This window comes from Polistes canadensis, unplaced genomic scaffold (genome assembly GCF_001313835.1).
Source record: "Polistes canadensis isolate GaletaPanama2010 unplaced genomic scaffold, ASM131383v1 scaffold_114, whole genome shotgun sequence".
Classification (NCBI taxonomy): Eukaryota; Metazoa; Arthropoda; class Insecta; order Hymenoptera; family Vespidae; genus Polistes; species Polistes canadensis.
Window position 1 is genome coordinate 124,522 of NW_014569661.1, and position 14,487 is coordinate 139,008.

General features: G+C 30.2%; 1 protein-coding gene across 1 annotated transcript in view; it reads right to left on the minus strand.

The window, feature by feature from the left end:
- LOC106787752 overlaps positions 1-14,487 on the minus strand; it is a gene marked incomplete in the record, with an annotated part of 66,805 nt that overhangs the window by 6,194 nt on the left and 46,124 nt on the right. Inside the window, 6 exon segments of the mRNA XM_014750383.1 lie at positions 61-332; positions 1,134-1,184; positions 1,676-1,830; positions 10,813-10,924; positions 11,766-12,019; positions 12,813-13,205. Of these exon segments, the coding sequence (XP_014605869.1) occupies positions 61-332; positions 1,134-1,184; positions 1,676-1,830; positions 10,813-10,924; positions 11,766-12,019; positions 12,813-13,205 (1,237 nt within the window).

Below are 14,487 nucleotides of genomic sequence, written 5' to 3' on the forward strand. Positions count from 1 at the left end.
GGGGGAGGGGGTGGAGGGTGGTTGGGGGTGATGCTGCGTTCGGTAAATTTGAATACTCACTGTGATCAGCTGGTGGTGTTTCATCAACGGGTGCTTGTGTTTTCTGACGACGTAACAATGGTATACCTCCGCTCTTTTTTGGCGCCAAACTTGGACACTTAATTGGTTTTATTTGATTGATGCAGTCCGAGTGTGCATTGACCTTGCAGCCCCTGCATCTGAGACCTTGCCTACTGTGACCACGTAATACTTGGCCGCATGCATCACACGGTGTTATCTTTCGATAGGTATATTCTCGCCACACGTGACCATCCTCTATGTCGTTATTTTTTCTGCAAAATTGTTAATAATAACGTGCTGTAAAATTTGTGTAAATATAATATTTTGAAAAAAAAAACTAAGAAAAAAGCAATTAAATTTACGAGATGATATTTGGTAGTAATAGTAGTAGTTGGGACAATTAATTCAAATCAATCAAACATCACTTGCATTGAAAAGACGTGTTACGTACGTCCCGATATTTTTGTCTTTTTTTCACAAAAATTGTGAAGAACATATATCGTAAGTGTTTGATTGTAGAAATAAAAATGACGTTCTAGACACGTCACCTTTTAGCAATGAAATTGTTTATTGAAGTACGGTTTCATATTGCTCGGCACCGGGTACACGATTTTTGACGTTTACAATATATTTTCTTCGTAAGCCAATCAAATCGAATGATAAATTTATCTTTTTATGTATATATAATTTTTAAAGGCATATTTTTGTAAAATGGAGAAAAGCAATATTTCACCTACCAACGTTAATAAAAAAATTAGTTATGTGCAAAAAATAATTCGTGTCCTTACGTATTTTAAATTGTTTTAAAAAATATCATATTATACACAAGATTATTAATAAACAAAATTAGTATTCATATTTTATCGCGCGCGACAATTCTAATTTTAAATTGTGTGTTATGTTAGACAAATTTTGGCACAATTATCTGCGAAATATGTTGCCAGAGCAAATGATTAAATAATATTTGTAAATCCCTGTTGCCAGATATCTTTTACATTGATAATGAATGAGTTAATTTAATTAAATATGTCTTTGATATTTGTTTAAGTATGTATATCTATTAGGTATATTACCTGGATAAAGCAACTACGGTTGATACTGCATGGTACATCGCCTGTTTTCCTCTAAGTTAGTCAAATATAAAAGAAAAAATTCTACGGTTAGTTCTGTTCATTCCTTAAACATGCAAATTATTTTTTTTTTAAATCTAATTCATCGATATGCAACATTTCTCAACCTTTTTATCCATGCATTCTACCACGTTTTTATTTTTCTAACTATATACGATGATTCAAATATTTATAATATAAAATTCAATTGGAAACTATTTAAATCGTATAATTACTGTTTAATATTATTTAATAAATACGAAAATTATTTAAGTATTCATTATAAAATCAATTGACAGTGTCGTCTCCCCCATTTGAGCGAATAAAATTGTAAATATCATTTAACGACTCGATACAAAAAACATTTGGAATAAGGAGCCTAATAGGTTGAGTGTCAAACTAATCTTTTTATAATAACATTTCAATAGACAAAAAATAAATAAAACCAACAAGAAAAAAAAAAGAAAAAGAAAAGACAGGCACGAAGAATTAAACACGGTCCTCACTTGTCGGCAGGTGGTGAAGTTGTCGGTGAGCTCGTTTTCAAACTTTTAAACGCTTTCAACCATTTGTGTTTGGTACTCCCGGTCGAACCATTGGACATTTTCCTGCTGCTCATCCCATCGGGTTGACCAGCCTCTCCCCCACCGAAGAGTTCCTTCTGCAAATATGAACGAACTCTAGAATTGAAAACTTAACGAACTGTAATTTCTACGTGTCAACTTTATCCTCTTATGCGTTACGAATATGTGTTTTAGAAATGAAAGAAAAATAAAAAAAAAAAAAAAAGTAGGAAAAAAGATTCTCAAAAAAAAAAAAACAAAACAAAAAAAGATCAAAGTAAGAAAACAATCGATTACATATTTTAATTTGTTCTTACGTGACACGCGTGAACGTACGTACGTACGAACAACAAGAAACAACAAAAAATAAAAATAAAACTCGTTAATGTTTTAGACGCGTAATCTCATTAATACACTTCAAATGAATTTCACCATACGTACTTTCACCGTACTACTGCTAATTCTTGGCTCGGTCCTTTTAACTGGCGGCTTTTTTCTCTCATAATTCCGTCTCCTTATTTTTCCTAGGATCATCTTCGCGACGTTTTATTGATAACAACGTAATCGAATAACCGACAAAACCCGTCACCTCGCCTATTATTTTTCTACAATTTCTCTTCCCCCCCTCCTCCTCCTCCCTATTTATTATTATATTACTTTGTTTTTTTTTTTTTTCCTATTAATATTAATTTCTCACACCGCGAAGTGGACGATTCTAACGTATCGTCAGGTGTTGTATACTTTTCGTGCAACTGTTGTGTGTATCTTGTCGAACGAGTAAAATAGAAATCTGATATCGAAGCCAATGTAGTTTTAATGCTTTCCTAGTGTGTTACGGTGACATTAATTGGATCGAGGCTGCGCCATTGCGGAATTCATCACGAATCTTTTTCCTATTTAATTCCTGTTATACGAGATTTGTGATCAATTATTAGAATTAATTTTTATCTAAAATTATTCGAATATAAATAAGATATGTTATTAATCAATCATATTATTTCTTTTCTTTTCTAACAAGAAAGAAAGAAAAGTGTGAGAGAGAGAGAGAGAAAAAGAGAAAAAGATAGAAAGAGAAAGAGATAGAGATAGAAACAGATAGAAAGTATTGTTCTTCTCTTACGTTATATCATTAACCCTTTGAGTGCTATAGACGCATATATGCGTTTGCTAAAAGTTGATACGCGCGTGTTTTTTTTATCAATGTTAATGAAAAATAATGTAATATTTGTTGTTTTATTTTGTCAAATGAAAATAATATTGTTAGAAAGAAAAATTGTAATATATTAAATATAATATTATCTGGTCCACATTAATAATAAACTATTTCATTCATAGAAAATACTCATCAGTTAAAAGTATTCAGCACTTAAAGGGTTAAACGCGTATATCAGTCAACGATTGGTGGTTATTTCGTTATAGGAAAAAAAAAGAAAAAAAATAATAAATCGAAGGTCAAGAAAATGTAAACAAGATAAAGAACAAAAGAATCTATCCTTGAGATAATGAATTATCTGATTGGATATTAGCGGAAAGGACTGAATACTCGTAAATATCGGGAACACGGACTTTGAACGTTGTGTGTCGCCCGTTTTTGTCTATTTCTGTTCTCGGAGAGTGACTCTATATGCAGCTGCTGCGTGCATATGCGATGGACGGATGGGATGCGGGATGCATCATCATTCCGTGTGTGTGGGTGATGGTATATGTATATATACACGTGTATATACGCTGGACTTCCCAGAAGAGTCCATTATTCCTGAAACGGCAGAAGTTGGAAGACGAGGAGGCCACGGACCGCTGTACTTTACCGCGACTGCGTTCAATGAAACAGAGAGAGAGAAAGAGAGAGAGTAGAAGAGAGATAGATAGAGAGAGAGAGAAAAAGATAGAGTGACTCAGAGAAAGAGAGAAAGAGAGAGAGACAGGCAGAATAAAATATTTTAAACAATGTATCCTTACGAGAGAAATGAAATAACGAACGTTAAAATGCATTTACAAAATGAATGTTATAATATTTATATTTTATGTGTGTGATATCAATATTTTATATAATATATATTATTCATTATTATTATTATTATTATAATATTTTAAATGTAATGTATATTTACGAGAGAGATGGGGAATAATAAACGCTAAATGCATTTATGAGTGTTATAATATTTGTGTTGGATGATGGACATTCTATATATATATATCAATGTAAATAATATTTATAATATAAATTTATATATATAAATTAAATTAGTAATATTGTTCTTTTATTTTTTTTAATTTTCATGCGCGTTTATATAATTATTTATTCAAAATTATATAAAGAACATTTGTTTAATGCGTAAAATATCTCGACGAAACGTAACACGTATGTCATAAGCATCGCGTAAGGTGTCAGCTGTCTCTTCTCCCCCAAACCACCCAAACCACCCACTCACCCAACCACCGAACGATTCATTCAGAATCTACAACACTACTTTAATCCCAGATATGATATTCACCTTATCAAAATGCAACCTTATTATCACTCGAAACTCGTATTACAATAATAAATAAATAAATAAATAAATAAATAAATAAATAAATATGAGTGATAGAGTATATGGTGGATGATCTCGTTTAAAATAATAGAAGGATACACTAATATGATGAACAGATGTTTTTATTGACGCAGCCTCCGTAATGCTAGAGATTAATGAAAGTAGGAGGAGTGGCGAGGAGAGGGAAAAAAGAGGTGGAGGGGGAGAGGTGATGAAAGAGAGAAAGAGAAAGAAAATACTTAAGGGTTTCTTTGATAAGACAAAACCATGTGACTAATAAGAGATAAAATAAATCTGCTGATAACGATGACGATGACGATGACGATGACGATGACGACGACAATGATGATGACGATGATGATGATAGATAATGTGATAGATTTATATTTAATGAGAATAAAATACTAACGACTCTTGTACGTAACGTAGTCCAGCCCATTTTGCACCTATGACGAATATCGACGTGAGCTTGGGTATCCTGCCTGCCTGTCTGCCTGCCTGCCTGCCTGCCTGCCTGCCTGGCTGTCCTGACCTAGGTAGCTAGCTAGACTCAGTGTGAGAGAGAGACCAGGGAATGGATTTTCAGGCGCTCATGCTCGACGATGACCCAGTTGTCAGAGCGCATGTCGTGCGATTGCGCGCCGTATTTATTCGTCGTTTATCCAACAGTTTTCTCTTTTTCTACCCCTCCCCCCACCCCACCCCACCCTTCTCCCTTTCCCTCTCTTTTCTTTTGATCTTCGTTCCTTCCACCCTACCCCCATCCCCCTACCCCTCCACTACCTTTCACTCTCTCTCCCTTTCTCTGTTGTATCTCTGTTTCTCTTTCCTTTCTCATTTTTTTCTCCATCATTCTGCCCCCTCACCCCTCGGCCCCCTTCCAAACCTGCTTTTATTATTTACAACCACTTTCGATCGTTCAAACATTTTTTATTCAAAGCCACACACGTAAGTAGTACTTGTACCTCTTCTTTTCATTAGTGACCTAAACTCTCTTCTCACGTTTTAGTTGTTCCGTTTTTTCGTGAACCAAATGAATAGACTTTATTCAAAAAAAAGGGTGGGAAAAAAAATAAGAGTGAAAGAAAACATGGAATATATTATATATATATATATGTTCGTATACACACAAATAGGCCAATTTGTTTAATATTTAAAATGGGATTGTTTATCTCGTCGTGCGAATCGTGCAAATGGTATATAATATAATACATAAAGTGAAAATTTTAATTTAATGACACAAGTCTAATTTAATTTGTCCCGTTATAATTATAATATATTCATTGTTATTCACGTATTTATTTTCATAATTTTTTTTTTGTTAGTTTTTTTGTTATACCATTATAATTATAATAATATATTTTACAAGTCTATTTAAATTTAAAGAATCGAGAGAAATGTATTTATTATATCGTTTATATTAAAATATAGTTTCTATAGTTATGTAATATATTTAATAAAGAAATGAACAAAAAAACGTGTTACCTATACACCGATTCGTTCAAAATTATCATATATTATATTTTTCTGATATAACAAACGAGAGTATAAACGTTTCGTTTAAATTTCATTGTTTCTCGCGTGTATTTATTATTATTATTATTATTATCATCATCATACGAAATATTCGTGGCATTGGAGCGTCCAATTTTCAAAACGGTTTCCGATTGGACAGCTCGGTTTAACCGTGGTTACAAAATCATCCCTTGTTTCCAAATCGGACAGCTTCTATTTACTCAAGAATGGTCAATTTGTCAAATTCATTGTTCACGTTTGAGAGAACAACTATTGAATAGATCAGACGTTCCTTTCGATCATCGAGAAATAATTAAATTGAGGTAAGTAATCGATCGGAAAATGTTATAAATAAACGTTCGATCGTTATATATATATATATATATATATATATATATATATATATACACATGTATTGAGAAAAAAGTTTCTTCATTTTTTTTTTTTTCGTTTGCGTTTAATGATTCTAGTATCTATATATAAATATATATGTTACCGTAAAAGACCGAAATTGGAGAATGTCAAGATTCACATGATGATATGTCAACACATACCAAATACGTCGGTGAAAGACCGATTATTTGGTTTTATTCTTATACATTAATATTTCGAACATAAATCAATATCGTATATATATAGATATAGTATGTATTTATTGTATTATCAAAGGAATTTACAAGACAATCCTGTATAGTTTGTTCGTAATTAGACATGATATAACTCTGTATATCTTATGCTTGGGTTATTGCGTAAACGTTGCAATTATAATGGGGGATGATAATTCAAGTGGAAAGCTCGTGTGAATAAGGTTTATGTATTTCCCTATATTTCCATCCTAATTTTGCATAATGCGTCTACCAGTGCGTCGCCGTGCACACTTGTAAGGGATTAATAAAGCATCAATATAATTGATTCATCGATTCGCGTTCTAATTTATTTCTCCTATTTCTTTTTTCTCTTTCTTTTTCCGTTGCTTTACAGATATTCGGAACACAAGAAAAGAAAAAAAAAAAAAAAGAAAGAAAAAAAAAACAAGAAGAATCTTATTGATCACATTTTTCTGTTTCGATAATAAACAAATTATTTTGGATAAACAATATTGAACCCAGAATAATTAATTAACCAGAAATAATAATAATAATATACGTTATTGTATATTGTAAATAACTTCAATATTAAAATGTAATATATATATATATACATGAAGATTAGATTAGAAATTAATCTTGAATTGAGGTATAGAGTCACACGCGTGTCACAAGTCAAATTCAGAACTTTGTCGGGGTCTCGAGAGGAATCGTGAGATCGTTTGGAATTAGGTCGGTCATTTGGCTACCACCAGATCAAACATAATATATCAGATTCCCTTTTGTGCTTTTGATATCGAATTTACGTATTGGCATGTGTCTATATATGTAATATGTATATATTATACGTGGTAAAACGTGTATATATATATGTTATATGTGAATACTATAAACCAATGTCTAGTTATAATAGCTAACACTCTGAGTGCTATTCATTTTAGATCATTTGATCCTAATTATGTAGAAACCTATCGATCTGCGAGATTATACGAAATTAGTTTCAATTTAGCACACAATTTACGATTAAATAACTTTGTCATTTATATAATTTGCAAAACAAAATTATCAACTTATGGGACTGAAGTGTTGTTTTATATTTTAAGTTTTATATGAATTAAAAAAACATTATTGATGATGATAATGATGATAGTAATATTGTGTACTAATACAATATTAAATAGATCGTTAAAAATATTTGTAAAAAGACGATATATAAATAATAAAACACAATCGAATACTCGATAAAAAAAAAAATATATTGACTTGTTTTTATTCAAATGAAATTATTCAAACTAAATTTATTCAACTTGAGTTCGTTGAGAGTTAGTAGCTTTATGCATAATTTAGTTCATTTATATCTCTTGATCTCTATCTCACTCTCTCTCTTTCTCACCTATTCAAATATTCATGTTTCTAATTCAAAGCTGAACGTAACAAGATAGTCAATAAAATCATATTGTTATCTATGCACTTTATATAAATTGACGATAAATCACACATAAATCACATTTAAGAGTAAATGATTTCTATACAAAAAAAAAAACAAACAAAAAATACAACAAATTAGTAAACGTGATCGAACAAATCTATGTGATTTATCGTAAACGTGAAATTTGAAATTGTCTGTATATGAATTCCACCAAGTAAATCTCGACTAAGAAGCTTAATTATATATATTTTCTCTTTTCATCATTTCACGTTGCAGAGAAGAACATTAAAAGCGCGTAAACTCGAATTATATTTGAGCGTATAGTCAGTCGTTGTATAATAATAATAATAATAATAATAATAATAATAATAATAATAATAATAATAATAATAATAATAATAATAATTGTTTATCATTTATTGTTCGAGAAAACAACGAACAAAAGTGATTGAGAATGAGAGAGAGTTTAATGAAAATAGGTGAGTAAAAAAGAGAGAGAGAGAGAGAGAGAGGGAGATAGAAAAAAAAATAAATAAATAAATAAAAAGAGAGAATGAAAGTGAGAGAAGAAAGGTAATTTTAATCGGGCAACTTTCCTTTTAGAGACTTCGACCTCTTAAGTGGAGAGTGACAAATGCTCGGCATGCATTTTTCCCTCTTACCCTCTTCTTACCCTCTTTCTCCTTTTACACCCCCCAATCTTCCTCTTCCAGTGTCTCTTATTCTACTCCCACCAGGTTTCCTTTTTCCACCTTTTATTCTTCAACCAGTACACTCCTTTATTCTACTTTTCTCATTCTTCTTACTCGAATCAAATTGCATCTTCCACCTTTTTCTTTTCCATCTCTTTCGTAATCATCATCCTCTTCTTCTTCTTCTTCTTCCCAACCACCCACCCACCCTCCTCTTACTCCTCCTCCTATAGTACTTGTATTTCTCTTCTTTCTCTCTTTAGTTTACTCGAGCATTTTTCTTTTTCTTTTCAAAAGTATCCTTCAATTTACCTCGCTCGGCAATAGAAACGGAACACGATGCGGCAAGTTAAGCGCCTTCGGCTTTTGTCGACCACTCACAGATATTACGATGGACGAGGTAGAAGAGCTTTTCGAGCTTTTCGAGAGAAAGACAACCCAGTGAAATAGAGAATGGGGAAGAGAAAGAGAAAGAGAGAGAGAAAGTACACGTGAGTACAAGAGCACGTGCCAAGAAAACGTTAAGAACTTTCTTCCTTCGAGGTCATTTTCGAGAACAGTTCTTCCTTTTATCCATTTATAGCCAACGATCTCTAATGCCATTAGGATGAACTTTTATTTCTTTTTAAAGTGATGATTTCGATTTTTCCGGACACCCATTTACAGTCCTAGAGTTTATTGTTAGTCTTTGTTTGATCGTTGTTGTTTTGTGTTATCGCGTAATTTTGTTATTTTTTTTTATTACTACCTTCTTACTTTCTTTCTATCTTTTCGTTAACTCTTTCGCAAAATATTATTTTTCATTTATCTTTATTTCTTTTTTTTTTCTTTTTTTATTATTTTAACCGATCGGTGACAAGACAAAACATATATTGATATTTAATAAATAATTATTAAATAATTGTTTAATATATAGTTTCATATGTTAGTAATATTCTTTCAAAAAATTAATAATTTCTAACGATAATGTGTTATTATTACAATATTGAAATTTTGGTTGCATATTTGCAGATAAAATCACGTAGTAAGAATCGTGTATAATAATCTAAAGACCGATAAGGGTTGGATTTTTATCGCTGATAGTTTTTCTTTTCTTTCTTATTTTTTCGTATCTAACAGAATATAAAGGGTGTCCTAGTTGAAAAAAGGCCACTCAATTATTTTCTTTGTTTTTAATTATATGAAAAAAGTATCTTGAAAAAATCCATGAAAAAAAAAAAAAAAATTATATCTTCCAAGAAACAATTTTTTTTTTCGTAATTATTACATCACTATTTTGAAACTTTGTCGTGTCATTAAAAAAAAAAAAAACAATATTTATGTGGCATCCTTCAGTTGCAACGCCATGTATGTGTATATATATAATATATTTACATGCATATATTTATATGTGTATTTAATAATACGAATTCTTTGGTAGAAATCCTTCTGGTGAATTTTTTTATCAGCGTGAAAGCTTTTCGACTATGCGACTTACGACTATATTTAGAAAAGTTCCATTTCAAAAGAAACCATAAGAAGAACCTAGCCTTTTGCTTTTCTAACTGTTCGCTATGAATATTCTACAAATGAAAATTAGAAATGTAAGACGTAAGGGGAGAAAGAGAGAGAGAAAAAGTAAAGTAGAATTTTCTCACCAATAAAAAAAGGTATTCATTTGTTATCTCGAAAGAAAATCTATATTTCTACATTTTTATTATTTGTTTTTATTTATTGTCTAGCGTTATAGAAAACAAAAAAAAAAGTATAGACATAGTGAACTATTTCAAAAGAAGAAAAAAATAATGAAAAAAAATGTTTTTTACGAATACAGAGAGACACATTTATTTATATACCGGACGGAATAAAATTTACGAATGAAGAATAAAAATACATTTTGTCTTGATCGTTTCTCTAGGTGATAAAATGTATCTGTGTATATATTTGTGACACAATATAAATGATTTATGCGATTTTCTTTGAAAATATGAATTTCATATGGGATTCATTGGCATCCATAGGAAAAAAAAAAAAAAGATTCGCGGTAGTTGCACTGCATACGTTTCATATTAAAATTCGTACGATATAATACTTGCATAACTGTGGACCATCATCACGACAGACATCGAACGGAATATAAACGTCAATGGATATTACACGTATATGTATATACAATGATACATACATACACATGTAAAATACGAGTATGCATTTATATTGGAGTAAGTTGCATATTTCAACATTTGTATAACGTACGTATAGTGAAATTCGACAAATATTTTATATTTAATATATTTATTACATACATATAAATATATATATATAATAAGGTAATGTACTATACCTGTGCTTGTACAGCAGCAAGATCCAATTTTGCAACACCTAACTCGAAACGTTTCATGGAAATGTTTTCTTGCAATTCGGCCACCTTTGTATAAAGATTACCTTCGGCGCTTCTAACATAAAAAATAATATATTTTCTGATAAGTTACGATTACTTTGTTTGTTTGTTTTTTTTCTTTTACGATTAAATACATTGTCTTGTTAATATTTTATACGAATGATTAATATAATCTAACATAAGTATCATACTGCTACGAAATTTATATTTAATTTTACACTTTTTAAACTGTTATAATATATATTTCGATATAATATAAATCGTTAATTTATTTAATTATTCTTATTTCGAAATATTTAATAGTTTGCTATTTGAAAAGCAAAATGAATTCGTATGATGTTTTTTTCCTTTTTTTTTTTTTTCAAATGAAAACATTTTATTTTATATTTTGTTGGATTAATTCGTAAGGATATTATATCGCAATGGTTTCGTTATTTTAATAATATGAAAACGAAGTCATTCGTGCCTAATTGAAATTAATCTAAATTTATTATTCTTTCTTTAAAAAAAAAAAAAGAAAAAAAAAAAAGAAATGGACTCATACCATTTTTAAAGGAACCACCAGCAGTTCATGTATTTAAAAACGCATATCGAAATATGAAACCGTTAACGTTAGATTTTTCTAGCCAAAAAATTGGCACGAACTTTTCCCCGGGAAGTTATTAATATAATATAGATTTAAACAAATGTTTTAGGGCTCGAACGTAAACCCAAACTATTATAAGAGAATTCATTTTCTCTCTGGAAAAAGTTAAAGTAATCGTGAGAAAATAAGAAAGAAAGTTCTTGTTGGGATTCGAAAAAGCAGAGAGCGGCTTCGTTCTAAACTCGTAAAAATTAATTATGACCAAAGAAGAAGAAGAAGAAGAAAAAGAAGAAAAATAAGAAGAACTTACTTTCGTTGCATTCGAATCAAAGTGTCTAAGGCGTCTTGAATTCTTCCTTTTTTTTGAGTCAAACTTTCGTGTTCCCTTTTGAGTTCTTCCATAAGTGGCAAAGTACTGATACCAGTTGGTACCAATTCGTCTCTAAGCTGGGGTATTTGTGCAGCTTTTTCGATAGGTACTTGTTCTGGTCTTGAAAGTGCAACGAATAAACGTCGTACCGGTTTACGGGCTGTTGCATTAGCCGACAAATTGCGTGCTAGGATCTGAGATAAAATATAATATAATATAATATAATATTATATACATATTATATTAATTTATTATATTATATTACATATACATTACACATATTGTATTATATATACAAATTAATTATTAAACCTCCAATATTAGTTTCATCTAATTAAATAATTAAGAAGAACAAATGAAAAAGATACTCGCGATCGTGATAGAGAAATTTCATCGTTATTTGAAATTATTTATTGAATTTGTGTTTGTTTGATCTCGATGGAACAGAAAAAAAAAGAAATAAAATTAATGAAATAATTAAACTTGCGAACGCGTTACAACACCGACGATACTTTCTACCGTTTAATAGATAGTAACGTGTTTAGTTTGATGACCTTATTGGACATTATCGTCAGGGGTTGCGTGTACAAGTAGATAGTGAACAAATTTGATCAGGCACGATCTATTCTACATGTTACGTGAACGTTGCAATATCGTTGGCTAGCAATAGAATAATGTTTGATCAATTTGACAGGAACTACTATATACGTATACGTATATGTGTGTATACATATAATATCTATGAATATAATACTAAGAAACAAGAGTAACACCGAAGACAAGATCGGAATATGATGAAACAATTTTTTTCTTATGTGTTCTCCTATTCGTCAAAATGATTGATAAGAGTGTCAAGAATATATTGTGTATATCTATCAAAGATAATTCATTATTTTGTTGAATCAATTTTTCTTCTATATATATATTTATATATAAACAGAAGATTATATAATAATATAATAAAGTGGAATGAAGATTAATGTCTACCTGCAAATCGTTAGTTGGCATAACAGTTTGAGCATCTTTGCTAACATTTTGATAACGTTTCGCTTGTTCGGTTGTACGTTCGTAAGCTGCCTCCGATATTCCAGCAACGCATTTGCAAACCAATCCGCAAAGTTCCTCATAGACCTCAGCTATTTCATCCAGTAAACCAGGCAAACAATTGGTTTGATAACATTCACAGATTGCATTGGTAGCTCTCAATTGAAGAACATAAGCATTGTGAGCTTCGAGGTAAGCTCGCTTCAATTCTGTCTCGTTTCCACCTTCGTTCGTTAATAACGACGCATAAGAACGTTTATAATCAGCTCTCGCACGTTGTAATTTCTCTTCGGATTTTGCTATTTCTTGTTCGTAACCTTCGCGATAAGAAAACACCTAGAAAAGATAATCATTAATTATCGTTTTCTTTTTCTTTTTTTTGTTTTTGTTTTTTTTTTTTATTTCAATCCTCCAACAATGTATTATTTAATTCGTGAATATAAGTAAGGATAGAATTAAAAATAGAAATAAGAAGATTAGTATGATGGAATATATGGACAAATTGTAATACGAAGGAAGAGAGAAGAAAGGATTTAAAAATAATCTAAAATAAATTATGGAAAATAATATAAAGTGTCTAAGAAATATCGTATGTTATAGTATTTTTTTTTCTCGAATTTCCTTGTTTATTTTCTTTTTTTTTCTTTTTTTTTTAGAGTTGTCCCAAAAACTTAAAAGCAAAATTTAGTTTTTAATATCTGTTGATTTAAAGGATATTTATAAGTGGGGCATGATATCGAACCTAAATGAATTTTCTTAATTAATTGGAAAGCTCGAACGCTTGTAGGTTCGTTAACTTGTTCTAATAATTAATGAAGTTTGGTGGAAGGCAAATATGGAATATATATATATATATATATATATATATATGCATATGCTTGAACGATGTTACAAATTTCTTGTCAATTTCTCTGTCCTGTCTAAAATTAGGCATTGATCTTTTATGTTAATCGACATGAACAAGGATTGTCGTCACATTTATTGTATGACGTTTCGACACGGATTATACCAGACGAAATATTCGTTGTGGATTATTTGCTAGAAATAAGAGAACTTTGTGTTGCAGCCAAGAACATTAACGTGTAGACAATGGCAAATAGAAAGAGAGAAAAAGAAAGAAAAAGATATATATATATAAGAAGTGATTTAGGCTTTTAACTTTTTCATTAACAACGAGCTTGGCAAAGTGTACTTTTTAGCAACATGTAAATGTATTTTTATTTCTCTTTGAAAGATCCACTTTTAAAACTGACGCGTAATTTGAGCCACAGTAACGTTCCAATTAATTTTCTACCGCGTTTGTTTTTTTCTCAAAGCTTCATTAAATATTTCTTTTCCACATTATTATTTTACTCAACGTAATTTCATTTACATTTTACTTAAATAGAAATGAAGAGAAAAAAAGAGAAACAATTTGTTTCCTTTATTCGGAAAATTTTTCAATTATTCTACGTGGTCAAATAAAAAATTGAAAGTATAATTTATACAAAAAAAAAAAGAAAAATATAAATATACATATATATTATATTCAATTTATACATACCACACGTATCGGCAATTGTAACAGTTGATTAATATAAGTAAACACAAAATTGAAACAAATTGATTTATATATTAA